General features: G+C 48.3%; 1 protein-coding gene across 1 annotated transcript in view; it reads right to left on the bottom strand.

Moving 5' to 3' along the window:
- The window catches only part of LOC119382146 (transient receptor potential cation channel subfamily M member-like 2), a 117,560-nt gene that overhangs the window by 4,944 nt on the left and 90,398 nt on the right, over positions 1–22,218 (bottom strand). Inside the window, exon 2 of the mRNA XM_037649877.2 lies at positions 14,548–14,706. Coding sequence (XP_037505805.1) covers positions 14,548–14,706 — 159 coding nt within the window. The remainder of the gene's footprint in view (positions 1–14,547; positions 14,707–22,218) is intronic.

Below are 22,218 nucleotides of genomic sequence, written 5' to 3'. Positions count from 1 at the left end.
TATGATTTGGCCTCCCATACGCCACAGGTAAGAAGATGCACTGTTTCCCGCCGATGCTATAAACATAGGGCGAGCCTTTGTAATTTCTTTGTCTATCATCTACCTTGCACAATGGAAAGTAGACAACCGAACGTCCATCAGCGCATAAACTCGGCTGTATATGTCATCGATAGAGATCAGTAAAAGGCGGTTGGAGGATTGGTGGCAGAAAAGGGAAATGACACAGAACAAAATAGCATGAAAACCAGAACACTCAACCGTAAAACGCAGAAAGCTATGCTAGCAATTTATAAGGATTTTTTTTTTTAGGAAAAATATTTGACACAGGTATATATACACACATGCGCCAAATGAAAAACCCGAGCTTGGTTGCTCACAGGTCATGGTCCCGTTGTAACGGGCACGCTAATAGCATCCATCCATCCATCTCGGAAAGTACGTGACAGCCGCAGGACAATTTCTTTCATTCGAAACGATATCCGCGTTGGGTGCTCGATGTCATCAAACGCTTGAAAATTTAGGCTCCCTCTGAGTGGGCGGTGCACCAATACGCACGAGATGCGCATATAATGCGGCGCTATCGCTGCGATTCCGAGATAACTGACGCATACGAGTGTAATTTCATTCATATACTTGTTTACGGCGGTTCTGTTCTTTCTCTTTCTCGCCCTTTTCTCTCTCTCTCTCTCTATGTCCTGCTTTCTCTTTCTTTCTTTCTCTTTCTGTCTTTCTTCCCTTTCTTGATCTCTCTTTCTTTCTATGGTAAACTTTACTCTCTCTCTCCCCTCTCCCCCACCTTGCTATACTATACTATACAAGGATATATACTATGCTCTGCTAGCGTGCCTGGACAGCCGAGTGGTTAGGACGCTCGCCTACGGATCGAGGGTACGCGGGTTCGAATCCCGCCTCGCCAAGAAATTCTTAAAGAGCTCGGCTCTTAAAGCAGTCCATAGACGTTCGCTCCAAACCACTGAACCAAAAGCTTCCACAGCAATCTCAGCCATCGCTCTTAAAACAGTCTATAGACGCTCGCTCCAAACAATTGAACCAAAAGCTTCCATAGAAATCTCAGTCATCGCTCTTAAAACTGTCTACGGACGCTCTCTCCAAACCACTGAACCAAAAGCTTCCAGAGCAAGCTCAGTCATCGCCTTCTTCAAATTTATTAATACACAAACTTAAAATGGAAGGATTTTATAGGTCTAATACAGACATATGGCAGACGCTGCTGACACAGCTGGTTATTTTCACCAGTGGTCTAATTCACCTACATGAGCGTTGATGCGCCACCTGCTTAAATGCCCTATGGACACGGTCGCTCATGCAGGCCGTTGCACAGGCTATGGCAACTCGCCCACGACCTTCCACGCCACGAGTGAGTGCACTGAAACCCCCTTGCCTCCCATGCCAGCTCCCATTTACCGCGTAACAAAGAGCTGTGAAGCTCCTGATGCCATCCGAGGCCCGTACCACCGCACACGGGGCCCTCCCACACTCACCTTCTCTTCTCAAAGGTCAGCAAGGATGTTTTCATTTCCTCTGACATATGGCTGAGAATCAAGCCTGCAACTTTACAACTCAACGTTGCACCGTTGAGCCGTCATGGTTTCAAGACGGATCGTCCTTGCGTCCTTACCGGTACGGGTACGTTGCAACATAACATTGTAACTGCTTAGGATTGTAACGTCCTTCCGTAATGATATGCAAATATGAAATGACAAATACGATGACCTGACTGGATTGAGGAAGCAACAGATGTGTGTTCATGCGATGAGAAAAAAAACATGCAGCATGCATCAATGAGCACTCGAACATCAACTAAATGATTCCATCTCGTGCCAACCTACAGCGGGAACGTTGCGATGCCACGAGTACACACTTTCCGCAACGATACTTGTGCGTTTAATTCAATATAGGAAGGGTATCAATGAATTGACACTCGGAGCAAAAAATGACGGCGACACCAAAAGTACCAAAAGTACGCAGGACGAGTGCTGTATCGTAAGAAAAAGTCGCTCGTTTTACGTCATCATCTCTGTATTGCCGTCGTTTACACAGGTTTAAACTACGAATCTATTCCCGCATTCATATTCGTCACTGTTGCGGGTCAAGTTGTGGTCAAGCCAGACACGAGGCTCTTTACCGAGAGCTCACTTCCTGAAGAAGCTACACGGGTCCACCCTAGACTTGGAAAACTAAAGGCGCGTCGGAAGCGAACCGAGTCACGCATACTACTCGCACTCGTGATATTTTTTTTATTTTCTCCTGAACTAACTCCTTAATTATGTTTAGTTACCCAACTTTCTAATTATTGGCTGAAGGCCACGTCTCACGTGGCCCCTTTTTGCGAGTTGCAAGGAAAGTCCGCGAAATATGAAAAAAAAAAAAAAGCCACGTGATAGACCATTGCAAACTGTCATTCGGGAGCTGACTGTGTCAGACGCCACCACGCCTCGTTCCCAAGGTCGCGGTATCGATCCCGGCTCCGCCGCATTTTAATGAGGGGGCGCGGAGCGCTAAAACACTCATTTAGGAGCACGTTAAAGCAAACTAGGCAATCGAAATCATTCCAGGGTTCCGCGCGGCGTGCTCTGTATAATCAGACCGTAAGTTTGGCAACCGTAATGGCACAATACATTTAGTTCACGATACATGATGACGCCTGATGGATCACAGCCATGTGCTCATTCGTACAATTGAAAAACCCATTAAATACAACAATCCCCTGCACATGGCTCTCATAGACTACGAAAAGGCGTTCGACTCAGTCAAGGTACTAGCGGTCTTAGAGGCACTGGTCGACAAGCGGCGCTTGATACGTGTAGACATAGGCGTGCGCAGGGGGGGGGGGGGGGGCAAGGGGGCGAGAAGGGGGGGCGCAAAGTCAGCCCTATACATTGTAGGGGGGGGGGGGCGAGAAGAGGGGCGCAAAGGCAGCCGCATACATTGACATAATAGGGAGGGGGGCGCTGCGACGAACCTTCGCCCCCCCCTGAAGGGGAACCCTGCGCACGCTTATGCGTGTAGAAATATCCAAGCCAACATCTAAAAAAAAGAGAGAGAGAGAGATAAGTAAGACTCCCAACGCGACAAGGGTCCGGAAAGGAGATGCAAAATCTCCAATGTTGTTCACTGCCGGCTCAGAAGGAGCACTGGATTGGGAAGAAATAGGAATACAAAATTAAGATTAACTGATAATAACTCAGTGACTCACGGTTCGCATCGCAGGCAACGTCGTACTCGTTAGCAATTGTGGCGACCAACTACAAACAACTACAGTAAATGAAGAAAGTGTTAAGTAGGGTTGAAGATAAATATGCAAAAGACAACGTTAAGAGGCCCGGCGAGAAAATCGCAGTTGGCGATTGAGAACCGGACTCTATAGAGTGTGAACAAGATTACGTATTACTATTTCAACCAGGGTACCTCGTGTAAAGGAAAACCGAAGAACAAGAATATGATGGCGCGAATACGGTACACATCCCCAACTCATGGTCGGCAATATGCCGCTGTCCCCTATAAAGTGGAAAGCATACAACCATTGATTATTGCCAGGAATAACATATGGCGCAGATACCTGTAGAATAACAATGAAACTGAAGGAAAAGTTAAGAACCACGCAGCGTGCGTTGGAGCGGGAAATGACAGGCGTAACACAAAGAGATGGGAAAATATTGCAGAGCGCATTAGAGAACAAGCAGGAGCAGCTGACATCCTAATCGACATTAATAGAAAAAAGTGGACCCGGGAAGGTCACGTGATGCGAAGGACAGATAACCCATGGTTAGTTAGGGCGATGGGTGGATGTCATGACATGGGAAAGGCAGCCGAGGACGGCAGTGGCTTAGACGGGCTGGTAAAATGAAGAAGTTTGCAGCCATAAAATGGAACTGGCTCGTGCAGGGCAGGGCAAGGTAGAGAATGAGGCTTTCGTCCAGAATTGGACTTGAAATAGTCTGTTAATGATGATGACTGCGACGACATGCCATAAGCCCAACAGAGTGTTAGATACCCACCACTTTAATCAACCCGACGACCTAGCTTTACTAACGCCACAAAGTTATGGCGTTAATTAGTAGAGGTTCGAGTGACAAAACGTTCGGTTTTATAGCTTCTCGTTAAGCCGTCGGTGGTGCGACGACAATCACGGTGCACGTCACATGTCCTCATGGAATACCTCAATTAGGACAAAACAGTAGCACTGCAGAAAAAAAATGACATCAAGGGCAAGAGTACTACTGAGGACGTGTCAATCGTAGTGCTGTGTGCTTGTCCAAACTTTTTCCGCGCTCCCATATCATTGCTCGTCATGAAGTTGCCCGAGAAAATGTTGTACAACCGTTTAATTCTTTAAACCACTCTCCCTACGATAGGGGTTGCGAGCCACATGGCAACATGCCTGCATTTCTTTTGAATTTCCCCCTCTAGCTCCCTCACACACAGAATTATACGGCATACTCCGCTGGGAGTCAAACTAATTACATGAAGTGCAGCTCCTGTGAAAGTTCTATTTATTCTGCACATTTTCAGTTTGTGCTGACGTCAGCTGCTTCGTCGTTGCGAGGCCGCCTCGCAGAACTGACAGCAGGGCGCCGTCACCTCATTCAACTGACGACTCGCGCACGAGACACGTGTCGTGCGTGATATCTTTACACCTGCTCTTTGTATACGCGCGCTCGCTGTTCGTGTCAGCCGCCAAGTATATAGGGCGAACTTATCGCAAGGGACGATCGAGGCGGATCTACACGAGGCTCCGAAAACAGCCTCGTCCTGGTTGCTGCATGCGGCACAGCTCACCTGCTTCCGAAAGCCGCGTGCAACGCGGCCTGTGTGCACTGTCTTTTAGCCGAAACAGACAACGCGTCGAGAGGATGAACGTGACACACTAACGCACTGCAGGCCATTCTTCCTTTCACCCTGAGTGTTCCTTCCATCGACAAAAGGACCTTGTGCACGAAATGTTTCACCCCTGCCACCGCCATGCGTTGAGAAAGCTTCCCGACGACGAGGTCACGCCGGCGTTGCGACGAAACGCCGTCCATCATCTTTCACTTGGCCGAGGGCTCTTGTCGAAACGCATGTACCACTAAGTGAGAGTGTTGCGTATTGTAAACGTAACGTGCGTGCGTAGCGTTATGTGAACGCCTGATTAACCACGGCCGGACGCTCGCGCGCTTTTGCAGTCCGGCCGTGGATTAACGAAGGTTGGGGAACGTTGCGCTGCGTAGGCGCTACAAAAAAAAAATAACAAAGAAGAAGAAGAAGAAAAACACTTATCGAAGGCACGAGAAACACTTGAACAGGGGATGCAACACGAACACAACATGAACTTATTGTAGGAAAGAGCAGGACCAGAGTAGCGCGTGAACTTTTAGAAGTGCATGTAGTCACAAAGCGTTACACGGAAGATTCACGGTTTACCGATGATCCCTCCGGAGCTTCGCCCCACTCATCATCATTCACCACGTGGATATGCTGTGATTTTTTTTATTAAAGAGAAGGGAGGTGATATTAAAGAGAAGGCAGTTTCCTGTGCAGGTTTTGTCTGACGTGAGGTGGCCCTGAACTGTTTGCCTTCTTCCTTTAACCCCGCTTCCATGTAACCTATGGACATGCTCACATAAGTTGATTCAAGAAAGAATAAAAACCAGTTTATAGTTTGCGTTCTTTCTGTCTGCATCGTCTTTTCCTGTGTTTGTCCGTTCTTGGTGCAACATATCTTACAATAACACGTGCACCAACTCGCCCAGCAAGAAGTTCTACACAACATGAATACAGTGTTGTACACGTTCCTCTGAAACAGTAACGACAGCTCGTTCCTCTCCAATGGAACGAGTTCCCGTCACAAGTACCTTCAATGCGAAAGGAACTCGTTCCAGTTACATTTCGAAAATTGGAACGTGTCGTTACGTTAACGTTATATTTGAAATCTTAATCAAAATGTAGTGCCGTATAATCCTGAGGCGACATAAAGTGCGCAATTTAAAGCTCACATCAAGCTACATATATTTTACCAATTTTACATCACTGGCAGCAGGTTATACGTAGATAAAAGCAATGTAAAGAAACGCTTCTAGGCGAATTTTTTATAGACCACCGGCCGTACTACAGACATATCTTACTGCAACTTTCGTGCTCGTCTATTACAAGTGCAACACATGTGGCCCTTTCCACGTCAGTCTTCAAATGCGCAGTTAGAATATTGCACTTCAGATATTCAAGTAGAAATTTCCACACATGCACCAATATAATTAAGTTTGTGGGGTTGCACACTCTACCTACCAGTCTTGGGCAGTAACTAGTTACTAGTAACGCGTTACCGGTAACTAGTTACTTTTTTCAGTAACTTGTAACTGTAACTAGTTACTTTTTAAGTTAGAGGAACTTGTAACTGTAACACTGTTACTTTTTTTTGCAGTAACTGTAACGGAAAATACCGTTCAGTTACTTCTGTCTTTATGAAAAATTATCCAACAGCAACACTTTTTCGAACTTTCTTCTTTACCATATATTCTCTCCACCCCTCAACTTTCCAGAATAGGGCTCCCCTCGCAGTTTAGGAGAGGAGGTGACTAAGCGTATTATCTTCCCTGCAGAAGACCGAGGTTGGAGGTCTGTCATTAACGCAACATGTAAATCAATCGTGGTTCAACTGAACAGCCTGCTAAGTTCGCGTCCGTTTTTTTTTTTTTTCAGCATATATATCCTTTTCGTCAATTGAGCATCTAGCTATGTTCTTGGTGTACAGGTGGAGGAGCATTAGGATGCCATTTTTATAGTCTCCCTCATCTGAGGCTCCGAGCTCATCGTGTTTGACAGGTGGCCAGAAAACAGCAGAACGCGAAACGGATAAGGCCAGAAATTCCGTGAACTAGCGAAGCGATATTTTAAAACTTCTTTGTAAATGGTTGTAAAATGTTTACTCCGACTTAATGAAACAATTATTAACAAAATGACAGACGTTTCACCCCCAATGCAGGTGGCATCCTAAAAAAAAATGAGCCGAGGTCAACCAGTCCACTAGTCACACATGTCCTTGTAAATGTCCAGTGGGGGCCGCCAGGGGCGTAGCCAGAAATTTTTTTCGGGGGGGGGTTCAACCATACTTTATGTATGTTCGTGCGTGCGTTTGTATGTGTGCGTGTATATATACGCAAGCAAAACTGAAAAATTTCGGGGGGGGGGGGGTTGAACCGCCCCAACCCCCCCCCCCCCCCCCTTGGCTACGCCCCTGGGGGGCGCGGCTGTTTTTGCAAGCCGCGGCGAATCAACCACGATTCCAGGAGTTGCTTTTCCCCCACCTTCGTTCACAAACCGGCGTCGTCGCATTGTTTAGGTCAAAGCTATGACCTGTCATCCAGCAGTGCTCAACAAGCTCGCTCTTTGAACGCGTTGCATGGGTTGCTTTAGCGACATTCCGCTTGAGTTCTTTAGGCCTCGTTGATCATTTCCTGCCCGTTTCGCCGATCCCCGCATCGCACTTTTAGATACCGCCATGATCATCCGCAAGTGTGCAGTCTTAGGATTTTGTGAACACACGTTGTCTTGTTCCAAGGTATAATAACGGCACTTAAAAACGGTTTGTATGCCCAGCGGACCGGAAGCTCTCCGAACAGAGTCTGACACACCTTAAACATATGGAACAGACACAATGGACGTCGTAACCACTCGTGATGCACTCCCCGCTGCTCTTCGCATGCGCTTCTGGGTATAGTTAATAAACGTCTTATGATATACTACCGTCGTTCCAGTACATCAACCACGTTTTCCACTTCAAGTAAGAGGCGTTCAAAGTGATTGCTGGTGTTGTGCCCCCTTTTATGTTTCCTTCGTCTAGGGTTTTACGACGTGCAACCCTTATTAAATAAATTCTATAATTTGATTTGTGATCTATTATTTTATACAGTAACGGAAAAGTAACGACGTTACTTTTGCACAGTAACTGTAACTGTAACAAGTTACTTTCGGAAACTCTGTAACTGTAACTGTAACAGAGTTACTTTTTTGGCTTAGGTAACCGTAACTGTAACACTGTTACTTTTTACTGGTAACGTGCCCATGACTGCTACCTACCCATGGTCTTCAACGCGGCGGCACCTCGGCTTCGCGCTACGTTTGTACCCGCAGTGGCGAGGGGGGTTGCGTGGGAGAGGGCATGTGCCGCTCCCGCATCCCTTCGCGCCCTGCTCCCTGGCCGAAGTCGAGATGCCCCGTTTTCCCTCCTTGCCCTTTTCTGGAGAGACTCCTCTCCAGACCCAAGGAACGCGCGCCGCTTCCTTGGGGACCGCCTCGTCTTTCGACTCGAGCAGCGGTGACGACCACAGCTTGATCGAGTCGGGAGCCACCCAGCCGCCATCACCCCCTGCGCAACGCCCGGTCTATTGTGAGGTAACTTACTGCCTCAGGGCCGGACTGCGAAGCCACAAGAGGTGAGTCGAGCCTTATCGCTCTAAATCTCGTGTGCTTCCCATTTTGTTGTTGTCACGTTGTCGTGCGGAACTTCTCCGCCGCTTCGTTCTATCTGTATTTTTGTTGCGTTGGTGGCGCTTTTGGCACAATAAACTGTGTCAGGCAAAGAACTCGTCTCTGTTACCACTGGCCTGAAACCCGCCGTGGTCACGACTCAACGCGAACCACGGGTTAGGGGTCCAGCTCTGACTGTTAGGGCTGCTGCGTAGCGCTAGTAGCGAGTAACTACACTCCTCTAGTGCGCTGTGTTATCCAAAGACGGGGCAGTTTCGCACGTGCGGATCTGTTCGTTACAAAGTAACGCCTATAAGTTTCTTGCAGAGAAAGCCGCATCCAAAAGAACAATACATAGGCGTTTAATTAGTGCTGATTCAGTGTCAGTTGAAAATAATGTCCAGGATAGATATTCGCGACTTAGTAAAGTCCCTTGTTCGCACTCATCAAGAGCTGCGTCTCGATGTCTGTATGAGTAACTCAGGGGATGAATTGGACAAGGAAAGCAGAGCGGTAGATCTGAAAATAATATGCAGAAAAGTGAAGTAATGCACAACAAACACTCTCGGAAGAGAACAGCGTTTTGCGATAGGTAGCGAGGCACTGGAAAATGTAAAGAAATACGTCTACTTAGGACAGGTAGTGATCACGAAGCCGAACCATGAGAATGAACTATAGAAGAATGTGGGGCTCATTTGGCAAGCATTCTCAAATCATGAATGGTAGCTTACCACTATCCCTAAAGGGGAAGGTATATAACAGCGGCATCTTACCGGTACTTACTGACGGAGCAGAAAGATGGAGGCTTACGAAGAGTGCTCAACTGAAATTGAGGACTACGCAGCCGGCAATGGAAAGGAAAATGATTGGTGTAACCTTAAGCAACAAGAACACAGCAGAATGGGTCAGGGAACAAACGGGGGTCAAGGACATCTTAGTCGAAATCAAGAAGAAGAAATGGACATGGGCAGGGCATTTAGCGCGTATGCATGATAACCGCTGGTCTTGGGAGCAACTGACTGGATTCCAAGAGAAGGCAAGCGCGCAAGGGGGAGACAGGAAGTTAGGTCGGCAGATGAGATTAAGAAGTTTGCGGGTATAACGTGGCAGCAGCAAGCACAGGACCGGTTGATTGGCAGAACACGGGAGAGGCCTTTGTCCTGCAGTAGACGTAGTCAGGCTGATGATTATGATTGTGATGATGCTGGTGGTATCCGACAGCCGAACTTGTTTCCTCGTCAGCGCTTCGTTTTCAATGTTGAAGAGCCGCTCCATCAAGCGCTTAAGGGTACTGCCGTGTTGTATACAAGTAGGAACAAAGTCAACCGAAGTAGGAGGGGCGAGGGCAGGCTCAGCGGGCGCAACAAGAATGTAGCGCTGTATGTACGCGTATCGTTTATTGCATGACAGACGTCATCCGTGCGGCGGCTGTCGAAATGAACTACAATAAAAATTATAGACCGATAGCCACGAGGATAACTCGCATGTTGAAGGGATTCCTGCCCAAACGCAAACATCGAAGGCACCGGACAGGTGCCACTGGGGCACCCGCTTCCAATGTGTTTCGGTCCTCTTCACCGCTATCCACGCAACCGGGTGACAGAAGACATCTTTCCCGCGCCCCCGGCGGACGCCTTATTAAAGTGAAAGGCGAGCTGTAGATTCTTTCGTCTCACACAGTCGCCCATCCGACCTGTTCTGTATGATGTGCTGCGTGCGTGCGCCTGTTCAATGCCGAAGAATGCTTACAGAAGGAACGCCGTTCCCTCTGTCGTTCCTACATAAACGTAACGAGTTACCTTTACAGTTCCACCGATCCTCAATGGAACGGTGGCATTCCTCCGTTCCTCCAAAAAGGAACTAGTTCCTGGAACGTCGTTCCTTGGAACGCCGTTTCGTACAACACTGCATGAAGACAACATCATGGGGGCACGCACCCGTTCATGATGTGAGTGAGTGAGTGAGTGAGTGAGTGAGTGAGTGAGTGAGTGAGTGAGTGAGTGAGTGAGTGAGTGAGTGAGTGAGTGAGTGAGTGAGTGAGTGAGTGAGTGAGTGAGTGAGTGAGTGAGTGAGTGAGTGAGTGAGTGAGTGAGTGAGTGAGTGAGTGAGTGAGTGAGTGAGTGAGTGAGTGAGTGAGTGAGTGAGTGAGTGAGTGAGTGAGTGAGTGAGTGAGTGAGTGAGTGAGTGAGTGAGTGAGTGAGTGAGTGAGTGAGTGAGTGAGTGAGTGAGTGAGTGAGTGAGTGAGTGAGTGAGTGAGTGAGTGAGTGAGTGAGTGAGTGAGTGAGTGAGTGAGTGAGTGAGTGAGTGAGTGAGTGAGTGAGTGAGTGAGTGAGTGAGTGAGTGAGTGAGTGAGTGAGTGAGTGAGTGAGTGAGTGAGTGAGTGAGTGAGTGAGTGAGTGAGTGAGTGAGTGAGTGAGTGAGTGAGTGAGTGAGTGAGTGAGTGAGTGAGTGAGTGAGTGAGTGAGTGAGTGAGTGAGTGAGTGAGTGAGTGAGTGAGTGAGTGAGTGAGTGAGTGAGTTCCAAACGTGCAGCCTACTCGGCGTCCAGGGCGGGAAAGGCAAGGCAACCTTCATTTGTGATGCAGTGGCACCCTCTCCCTTTCCCTCCTCCTCACCCTCACATCACTCCTACTCAACCTCACTTCCTTTTTCCATCCCCTTGCTATACTATAATATACACGGCTATGATATGCTCTACCCTCCCCTCCACCTTTCCCTCCTCCTCACCCTTACAGCACCTCACCTCACATCCCTTTCTCATCCCGTGTTATACATGGCTACAGGCACGCAGGCAAGTGGGAGGGGGTGGGAGGCAGGGGGCCCGGGCTCCCCCCCTCCCCCCGAAGAAAAATTCTGGCTACGTGCCTGCATGGCTATGCTATCTTTCTCTTAACTCTTTAAAATTCCGCGGGATGGCGACCTTAGCGCAAGCTGAGTAATGAAGCCCAGCGTTCAATAACCGAAGCTCTTCCGGCGGTCACACCGCTTTCTCTGATTACGCTCTCCCCAAGCGAATGGAACGGCATGAGCAACACTAGCAACGGCGCGTTGCCGCAGCCAATTTCGGAGGCCACGAGTAATGCACCATGACACTAACGAGCAACGACTGCGAGCGTTTTGGTAGTCTCAGCGCTGCGGAGGCTCTCGCTGCAATATTGTAGGAAACTCTATATGGTCGGTTAAATGCGGCGTCTACGGTGATTCGATTCAGTGACGACGCAGTTACGTGATTCGCATTTCACGTAAGCGCGTGACGCTTCTTCGCCAGCGTAGGGCCGCTCCAAATGGACTAATGGTGTTTCTCTCCTCAAAGGACGGCGCTTTGAAAGAGTGCATGTCGAGTTAGTCTTTATCATAGGTCGGCACTCATGAGTCGACTCACTCACACTCACTCAGACTCAGATCGAGCTGTGAGTCAGAGTCTGAGTGAGTCCAGGTGAGTAATATTTTGGTGAGAGTGAGCCCGAGTGAGTCCGGTTGAAGAAAATTTGCGTGGGTCTGAGTCCGAGTGAGTCCGGTTGAGGAAAATGTTGGTGAGTGTGAGTCCGAGTGAGCCCTCAACGCAAAATATATTTCATGAGTGAGTCTGAGTGAGCTCCACGTTTAATTTCCTACCTATGATCCTATCCACTCAGCTATCTGCATTACTATCACCCTAATATCGGCTCACGTTTATACTCAGATCTATTCCCATACACCTCAGCGCACTATCGTTCATGCACCACCTCAATGTTTATTGATCAGAGGCGTGAGTAGGGGGGAGGGAGGAGGTGCTATAACCTCTTAACTCTTTCACGGGACTTTCTTGATAGAAATATGTCGTGTGAGTCGCATATTTCATCCTTACTAGATTGAAACCCCTGAAATCTAGTATTTGAAGGTACAAGACCCAAAGACGTATTGTAGAGCACCAACTATTTGAGATATTGGCATTCAACAGCATTTACACCATGATCGGAAGTAAAGGGGTACTGACACAAAATTTCGCGGCCGAGATAGCCTGCTGGATCGATTCCCGTGTACGTGCGTGTACCATCTGCAAAATATCGACAGCGAACAGAGCTTGGAAGGTATTTTATATGAATTTTGAAGTTCGCGAGTGCGATCCAGCATTATAGGCCGCACCTGGTGCATTGACACCCTCGGAGGTGACCCGAGGTGACCCCCCCCTACTTCCCCTACGTAACCGTTGCAGCCGGTACAAGTTATGATGACGTCGTAGCCGCCATTTCTGTTTTGACGCGCTTCCCTACGAATCCCTCCTCGCCAGCGGGTCAAACCTGAAGCGATTCGCCACGTCGAAAATTCCTTCCATCCCCACCGCAAGAAAATCGTCGCCATCAGACGGCGATGAGCCCGGCGACGACAGACCGCGCGGAAATGCGTCACGGTTCTGTGTGCTCACGTGACCGAGCGTTTCACTCGCTAGGTGGTGATAGTTGCACCCGGCGGCTTGTCGTTTTTGGAGCTTTGTCAAACCGAAACTGAGGCTGTGTCGGTAATGAGGAGCTTGTAATTAATTATCTGTCGCGCGCTGCAGCAAACGATGTGCCGTGTTATGAGTAACAGGCCCCCAGCAACACATTGCAGCAAAAAAACGCTGGGCGAAAATTTTTGTGTCAGCACTCCTTTATGCCAGCGGACTCATGAGTCGACTCACTCAGGCTCACCCAGGCTCAGGTCAAGCCGTGAGTCTCAATCTGAGTGAGTCCGGCTAAGCAAAATGTTGGTGAGATTTAGTCCGAGTGAGTCCGGTTGAGAAAAAGTTCAGTGAGTCTGAGTCCGAGTGAGTTCGATTGCGGAAAATTTAGGTGAATCTGAGTTCGAGTGAGCTTTCATAGCAAAATATGAGTCTGAGTGAGGTCCAAAACTTTTGCCGACCTATGGTCTTTATTATGTGCATGTTGAAGCCACCTTTGCGCGCGATTCATCATATGGTGTATCCAGGTGTATGTAAACTACTATAGCTACCACAAAGGTTTAATCACGTTCATGGACGTTAGTCGTCGGGGTGGAGATGTGCCACCAGGTGTCAACGTGGGTGCGTCCACATCGCGCGGTGCTATAGCTGCCAAACACCAATAGACACTGTGCAACCTCTCGTATACTATTTGTATAATAAACATTCAACTACTTTTGCGAGGACACGTTCCACTTTCGTGTTATACCGATTCCTATGACGGAGAGATTAACCATGTCTTTTTTCTTTCTTTCTCGGTCCTCTTTCCGACCCCTATTTCCCAACCCCTGTTCAAGGTAGCAAACCAGTTACTAGCACCGGGTCGCCCTCCCCACTTTTCCTTTTAATCTCTTCCTCTCTGTCCCTTTCCAATTTTATATGATGTCACTTTTATATCTCACGAGCTTGGTTTTCTTTTCTTTCTTTTGCAGTGCATCATATATATGTAACTGAAATAAGTCGACTATGCGTTATCTTTTCGTCCTACTTAATGATGTAACCTAGGTTCATTATCCGCCCCGCCACGGTGGTCTAGTGCTTATGGCGCTCAGCTGCTGACCCGAAGGTCGCGGGATCGAATCCCGGCCGCGGCGGCTGCATTTTCGATGGAGGCGAAAATGTCTGAGGCCCGTGTACTTAGATTTAGGTGCACGTTAAAGAACCCCAGGTGGTCAAAATTTCCGCAGCCCTCCACTACGGCGTCTCTCAAAATCATGTCGTGGTTTTGGGACGTTAAACCCCAGATATGATTATATTATTATTAGGTTCATTATCTGTACCTCTAGCACTTTTTAGTTACCCTAGTGTATGTTTATGTGAATGCCTGTACCACAATGCATGTAGACCCTTCCAACCCACTCCTGTAAAAATCCCCGATGGGATTGACAGTATCACGAAATAAATCAATAAACAACGGAAGCATGTGAGGTGCGCGGTGGCATCCACAAACCGCTGCTTGCGCGGAATGAAGCTCCTTCCTCGTGGTCGTTAACATCGCATGAACTGCGCGAAGCGATTGTGCCCGATCTGCACAAGTGTTTCCAGGCGCGCAACCGAAGGGATCAGCGACATTCAGTGCGGTTGCGCGTAATATAGTGTGCAGGCAGACAGAGACAGACGTACCTCAGCCTCGTAGGCGAAGTTCTTCCAGAATCGGATGCCGCCCCGAGACAAAAGGTACCGCTGCGACGAGGCATCGTCGTCGACTGCGCTGGTCTGCCGCTGAACGGACGACTGGCGCACCAACGGCGGAGACGGCACCAACGGAATCTCGGCATCCGACTGCCAAAGAGAAGTTACAACGAGCGTGTTAGATGCCACAGGGCGAGGGCAGAGTAATTATAAATAACCTCTACTTAGCCACTAACACATGCCCCACGACTCTGCAGGGATTAACTGCAACAATCGTGGTGGCTGGACTACGATTTATATACGCACACTTCGGAAACACTGCAGAGCGTAAGACGACGGCATACGTGGCCTCTTAAATACTGCTTTCAGCACCCTATCTATAACGTCGAGTGAAGCGACGCTTTCAAAGCGGTGCAGATGTTGTTAAGAGAGGAACAAAACGCCAGCATATTCTCGGTATTTTTTAACGTTCTTTCATCGTGCCTGCAACGAATAATGCGTCTTAAATATGCTTTATAAATCCAGTGTCGTGTATATTGAATAGAACCATATTTGTTTTCAGGGAAATGTGTTCAAGCATAATTTACACACGGACCTAAAAACACTATACGCTTCTCAGCCGGCCAGGCAGCTGGTGCACGCGAACATAGCGCACTATAGCGTTAATGCGTACAATGAGCCCGCCTCTCTCCTAAAATAGAGAGCACAACAGGTCAACGTGTTTTCCGGCCAAATGGTAAAAAATAAAATAGAAAAACCCTAGTAAGTGTCCCACACAAATGGACAAGAAGCTTAACAACTTTTCTGTGGGAAAAAAAAAAAAGAACGATGACAAAAATAAACGGTCTGCTACCCTACAGTAAGGAAAGGGATGGTGCAGTTTATTGTTAGAAGTGTAAAGAAGAGAGAGGGCGGGAGGGGGCATATACACAACACATAATCTCCCTCGAGAGTTGTCTAAGTGATGCGCAAGCGTCGAGTTTTATTGTGCGTTGCATTCTTCCATAGAACGTTGTTCTCGGGCGGCATCTGCATGGCGTCTTTCATCTTCTCTCTACAGTGCTCGTGAGCTTCTCGGACTGCCTCTTGGTACGCGCATCTCGCGACCAAACACGTGGTTAGCATCAAATGTTTGCAAAGTTGGAATTTTCTAGATGCGTACAATTCTCGTTTTCGGCATTACATACTGCACGGCCGGGGGACGAACTTTATTGCAGCAGCACGAAATTCAACGGACCCTTCATAGAAAGTGTTCTCCTTTCACATTTGATTTTGCACCGCGGGTACAACGCATTCGTATGGTTCAGATATATTCACGTTTTGCTAGCGCGGTTGCGTAGCCCAGCAGTTAAGACACTCGTCTCCGGAGCGTGGGGACTTGGGTTCAAAGCCACCCCAGGCAAGAAAGTTTATTTTATGGCACTAGCCATAAAATACCTTTTAATAAAAAAAGCGCATACTTAAACACTTAGCCATAAGTGCCTAAGTATGTTCTTCACCTCAAATGTCCTTGGCAGCTTTGGGACCGTAGCTTCGTGACCGTCGAAAAGGTCACGTGACCTTCAGTAGATATAATGTCGCGCATAAGGGACACGGAGGAAAGAAGATACGATGAAGCACACAACGCCCCAACTTTCAACTATTTTGGAGCAGTGTGACTCCTTACACAGTGGCTGCACATAAACACGCATGCATCGAGGAAATTCACACACATTCTGCAACCACTCAAAAAAGCAATCGCTTTTGCTGACAATGCCTCACTGATGCACCTATCTTCCAATTTCGATAGGGTAGAAAGTTGGGCGAGTTGGAAACGATGCATGCAGCGCTCGTATACTGCTTCCTTCTCTTCTTGTGTCTCCGTCTTCTTCGCGCTGATTTTCCGAGTATGCATAGTTTCCGATTTCAAGATGTTATGCGCTTCTATGATCAAACGTGTCAATTCTTTTCTGCTTCTTGCAATTATAGTTCACTCTTCGAGCATATATGTTTGCATCCGCAATCCCTACAGTGAATGGCTAACTAACAATCATCCTGTCTTATTCTTAACATTATTCGGATACTCGCGAAGCCTGGCGTTAATGTCGTTAATGCAACGACCTGATTGCCCTATTGGCCTCGAGATCTTGGAGTGGCGCCCTCTCGCGTGTGACGTCAGAGCGGGGACTCCGCTCTTAACCGCGCTGCAGTAGCCGCTGCTCCTGTATGCGGATCGTCTGCTTCAGGCGGGAATTTTGTCGAACGAACAGCCTCGCGACGGTCAACTAACGCCTGCAACGAATGTTTTCGAGTGTAATCTTGAACTTGTTTTAGTTGCGGCCCAATCGACAGGGCAAAGAAATCCCCAGATGGCCGACGAGTACGCCGATACCACCGACCGCATTGCTGGTAAGCAAGTGAAACTATGTGTCAGTGTTCTCGCTTGTTATCTTGTTTCCGCCGTACAATACTAATTAGTTTGGGTGGTGCTTTTGATATTTCAGTAAGCGTGCCGTTCTCCAGCATCTACAAGTATGTAGATAAAGCTTGTGAAATGTCGCGGCGCCTCATCGAGGGCGAGGCGGTGTACGACGCAGGCCACGTTGTTGAATGCGCGGTCGAGGCCGTCAACGGAGATCGCATCGCCATCGCAGCTCTCGTCCTGCAAACAAGTGCGCAAGTGCCGCCTTGTTGCACACCCCCTGCCGATGCCCATGATCGCAGTTTGTCTCGTGATGTTGGTCCAGTGACAACGATATTACGTCGTAGTTCATATTAACACCGCACAGGGCCGTCGCACGGGTATTAGAATAAAACAAATAGCTAATCGCTGATTATACCACGCACAGGGCCACAGAGATTAACGTGGCAAAGGCAAGCTGGGTCGATTTTCATGCCACGCAGCCTAACGAAAAGCTTAAAAAAAGTGTCAGCACTGCCTCAGGTGAAAACTTTTAAGAATGTGCACTAAACAGCGGCAACAAGTTTCGCTTATGAATTCATGATAAGCAGTCCGCTAGGCGCGCGCTTGCCTTCATAAGTAAAATACGTATGTACAACATCCAAATGCAGCTGTAGTCTCAGATATTCTGCGCCGCTCAGCTGAGCTCACGAGGCGCGCTTTCCTGCATGCGAGGCGATTCGGAGGCCGCGTCGTCGGCTCCTTGTCCAGGTGCCTTCGCGGCAGGTTGTGGGACGGCACCGCACCTGGTGTAAGTCGCCTATTAATTATTGGCGAGGCGCTTAAACGCGGTCACAAGCTTACCTAAGAGTGGCGCGTACGGTGGGTAGCAGAAGTCCCTGTCCGCGAAGTGCTTGCTGCACACGGTCGATGAAGGCGTGGGGCGCTTTCCTATACTGAGCTTGACTATCCACTCCTTCAGTTTTGTGTCCTTAGAATAGTTGTGAAGGCTTTTCACAAGCGGACGAAGTACACTGAGGCACAGAGCAGTACATCACCATCGCGCAGCACTCGCCGCGGAGACAAGCTGCCGCAGTTCTAAGAAACAAAGAGCTGTGGTCATAAATGAACGTTAAAAGCAGACCCACGGTTGTTCGAACAGCGTCAGTAGCCACCACACGCAAGATAACCAATTGAACTGTTTTTTTGTTGAGATTTACCACAATAGTGGTTTAAACACGGCGCTGGGCCTACGTAGCAGACGAAAGCGCCCGAATCCCCGCTCTGACGTCATACAGGCGCCGTTCGCAGCGCCGCCATCGGTCGCACACCAGGCCAATATAGCAACGTTTACAAGATAATGGTATGCGGTACACAAAACCTTCATTAATTGCAACAAACTACTACAGAGCTCGTTGCATCAACGACAGGCTGCGCGAGCACCCGAATAATGTTAAAAATAATACAGGAGGATGGTTCAATGTAATGTGTGCGGTCAGCCTTTAATGAAAAAAAAAAAAAAAAATCTCGGGAGACTGGCCTCACAGCTCGTATTCACCTTATCACGGGACATTTACAAAGCTACATACATTTAAACGGCCACAACCAATCACGTGCAGCGTGCATGAACGCCATGATTGTGAAAGAGGCATTGTTCACCTAACATCGAAAACGCACTCGGCGTTGTTTTCCATCGCAGCAATGCGGACGTTGCATCCCAGATTATCGCGGGAAAGATTGAATTGAAGATAGCTTTGTATAGTATTGTAATCTACAACAAGCGGATGCTTCTTAATCTACCCGTGCAACAGCACTGCAGCGACAGTAAGCAAGCCAAGAAAAAAAAAAGTTCCGAATGAGATTGCATAGCTCCACTGACCTTAATATGGCACTCGCATTGTACATTTAAAAAATAAATTCTGGGGTTTTGCAAGTTAAAGTTACCACGGCGTGTGTATGAGTATCTGTGCCAGCTTCTTACATTTGTGAAGTATCGTGTCTTTCGAGGAAACAATACGTGACTGAAAAGTGTAAGCGCAGAACAACTATTTCATTAGACATAGCATAGCGAATCAGAAGTAGCCATTTTGCAACACAACTTTCACGGAAGCGGACACGTACAACAAATGCGATAATTACGAATGAATGGCTTTATTAAATAAATTACGACTATTTTTGTTATCACAATAGCTGTTGGTGTTTTACGTCCCAAAAATACGATATGGTTATGAGGAACGCCGTAGTGTAGGGCTGCGGAAAATTTGCCCGTCTGGTATTCTTAGACGTGCACGTAAGTTTACGTGCACGGGCCTCGAGCATTTCGCCTCCATCGAAATGCGGCCGCCACGACCAGGATTCGATCCCGCGACCTCCGGCTATTTTAACAGCGGAAATGTTTAAGCCGGGTTTAACGTGTATGCTGAATCCGAAAACTATCATCATCATGAACCGGCACGCGCGCTCTCCTCTCTATCTCCTGCTTCGCTCGGAGAACACGTGCGCCGATTTGTGCGGCGTGGGATGCAATAACTCCGATGGGCAAGAGAACGAGTACAGAGAGGGAGAAATATAAAGAAAAGCAAGGAAAAATTACACCATCTCCCGCTAAAGGGGACCATGAGGCGATGCGAAGCCGGAGCATTTGCACGATCGCGTTCCGTTGGCGTTCGTTGGGCATGCTACCGACCTCGCGTCGTGGAACGCGAAGAGGGACGCTACGCGCGTCGTATCTTCCATCTAGCCTGGCCGTTAATTCTCACAGGGCGAGCGGGGAACGCGGTCGACAGGCGGGCGAGAGGGGGGCAGCGTAGGAGAGGAGGGAGAAGGGGAGGGGACGCGCATGCGCTCGAGCTCATTGCGGCGTTGCGCAGGAGAGAATTTCGGCATGTCTAGCCCGCGTTTCAGAGGAAGATTGGAAAGGGGGAGGGAAGAGGGAAAGGGGAGAGGGGAGGGAGGGGAGAGGGGTATGGGAGAGGGGGAGGGGAGAGGGAAGGTGGAGAGGGAAAGTGGAGAGGGGAAGGGGAGATGGAAAGTGGAGAGGGGAAGGGGAGAGGGTGAGTTGAGAGGAGGTGTGTGGAGATGGTATGCGCATGCGCAGTAAGGGTGGTCACGCCGCACACCACTACCACCACCACAACCGGATTGAGCTCCGCCTTAAGATACTTCGCATCTAAAAAGCAAGAAACAGAGAAAAAGATACAAAAGAAACATACACAAAAGAGATAGAAAAAAGAGAGACACCAAGCATAGCCATGTATAGTATAGTATAGTATAGTATAGTACAGTATAGCGTAGCATACAGTGAAACCTCGGTGGTACGATCACAGCTCATACGAATTTCGGGGTGATACGAATTTTCCGTTGGTCCCGGCCAAGGCCCATTGGCCTCAATGTAATGGAGTACGATTGTTGCGAACCGATTTTCACACAGCGACGTTTGATACGAACGTTCGCTGCCCCCCAGGTTCGAAGAGGTGCTGTCCGCGATGTCGCGGAAGACGCGCTAAGCACGTGCGAGCGCGGGAACGCAAGCGTGGGCATGCGCGTCACACCGCCAAATCGCCAGAATCACGGTGTAAGCAAAACACTTTTCTTACGGTCAGAATAAACCTTCAGAGGCGCGTCACGGCCTCCGAGTGTCGCGAGTCACAACGCACCGGGTTCATTAATTAAATGCGCGCGTACAGGCCGTACATTTACGAGTGCTGGTATGATTGCCGACATCTAAAAACTAAACTGACAATCATTCAGGATTCTTCCTGACGTTGCCGCAGCCCTGACAAACAATAAATGAAAATGTACGCCAGCTTTCTTTTGTCGCATGCTAACTTTCCATGCTTTCTGGTGATACGAATATTTTTTGGTGGTCCCGTGAGATTCGTATCACCGAGGTTTCACTGCAGCATAGTATAGTATAGTATAGTATAGTATAGAAAGTGGTGGGAAAGGGAAGGGAGGATGAGGAGGAGGGCAACGCCACCAGCTCCACCCCCTTCGTCAGTCTTCGCACCACTTGTGCTTACAGCCACAATTTTTTTATTAAGGAAGACACTAAGCTGGCCGTTCGTAATTGTTGAATTAAAAGCGGGTATATATAACATAAGCACACTTGTTTTCCAGCAACTCTAAGCTGGAAAACTACCGTGTATCGCCCCACCGCATACTCGACAATTTTTATGACAAATATAAAAAAAGAAGAACTAATCTGTATTGCGCGACAAGTGATAACACCCCCTGTGTCAACCGATTGTGACGCCACTCCATTCCTCTTCAATCACTGATACCTGGACATTGTCCAAACCTGAGCATTACATATAGATTACGTGTTACCGCTGTGCAATCGTAGGCACAAATACTTTAATGTTGCGCACTTTCGTTCCTCCCGATTAACGCGCAATATGAATAAATAACGGGGGCTTGAAGAGGGTCAAGGTGTCCGATATATGCTTGAGTGGTGTCTCTGACACCAGCATTTTTCGAGGGCATTAAAAAAAAAACGCCAGGCCTGCGCTGAAACCGCAGCACAGTCACAGCGAAAGCTGGAAGAGCGGCATTTCTAGAGCCCGTTAAGCTCTCTTGGGGCTACAATACAAGTACACTAGAAAGGTACCCACTACGCCATAAATCACAATTTTTGTGAAGTTGGGAAGCACCTACTAAGCCATTATTCGTCATTCTGCGGAGAAGCGAGGCACCAGCTACACGTCTGTAAGGCATTATGTGCACTTTGTTGACGCGACGACTGATGGCGATGAAGAATTATTGCTCAGCCCTTTGTAATTGGTTGGAATCTTTAAACGGCCCACCAGTGATGTAATTTACATTGGGTGACGCCCGGTCGCTATTTCCCTCTCCCGTCATGCTGTATAACATACGTTGACGTGGGAGAGAGACGGGGGGGCGGCGAAGAACTTTACTGAGACCCCCGAGGAAATGGATCATGCGCTTATGGGCTTCCTTGGCAGCCAATACAAGTACACTTGCGAGGAACCCGCTACGCTATAAATCATTGTAATTTTTGAGAAGTAGGGCAGCAGGCACTGTGCCATTTTTCGTCATTCTACGGAGAGCGTTGGTACCTGCTAAACGCATGTAAGGCATTATGCGCACTTTGTTGTTGCTGTGCCTGATGACGAAGAAGAATTATGGCACAGTCATTTGTAATGGGTTGGATGCATTCAACAACCTACTCGTTGCGCAATTCGCATTGTGTGACGCCTGGTTACAGAATTCGCGTTGTGCGACGCTTGGTGCTTATTTTACTCTTCTACCACGCTATATTG

This window comes from Rhipicephalus sanguineus, chromosome 2 (genome assembly GCF_013339695.2).
Source record: "Rhipicephalus sanguineus isolate Rsan-2018 chromosome 2, BIME_Rsan_1.4, whole genome shotgun sequence".
In the NCBI taxonomy this organism is placed as follows: domain Eukaryota; kingdom Metazoa; phylum Arthropoda; class Arachnida; order Ixodida; family Ixodidae; genus Rhipicephalus; species Rhipicephalus sanguineus.
The sequence above is the reverse complement of the archived record's forward strand: the minus strand, read 5'-3'. Positions and strand labels throughout refer to the sequence as shown.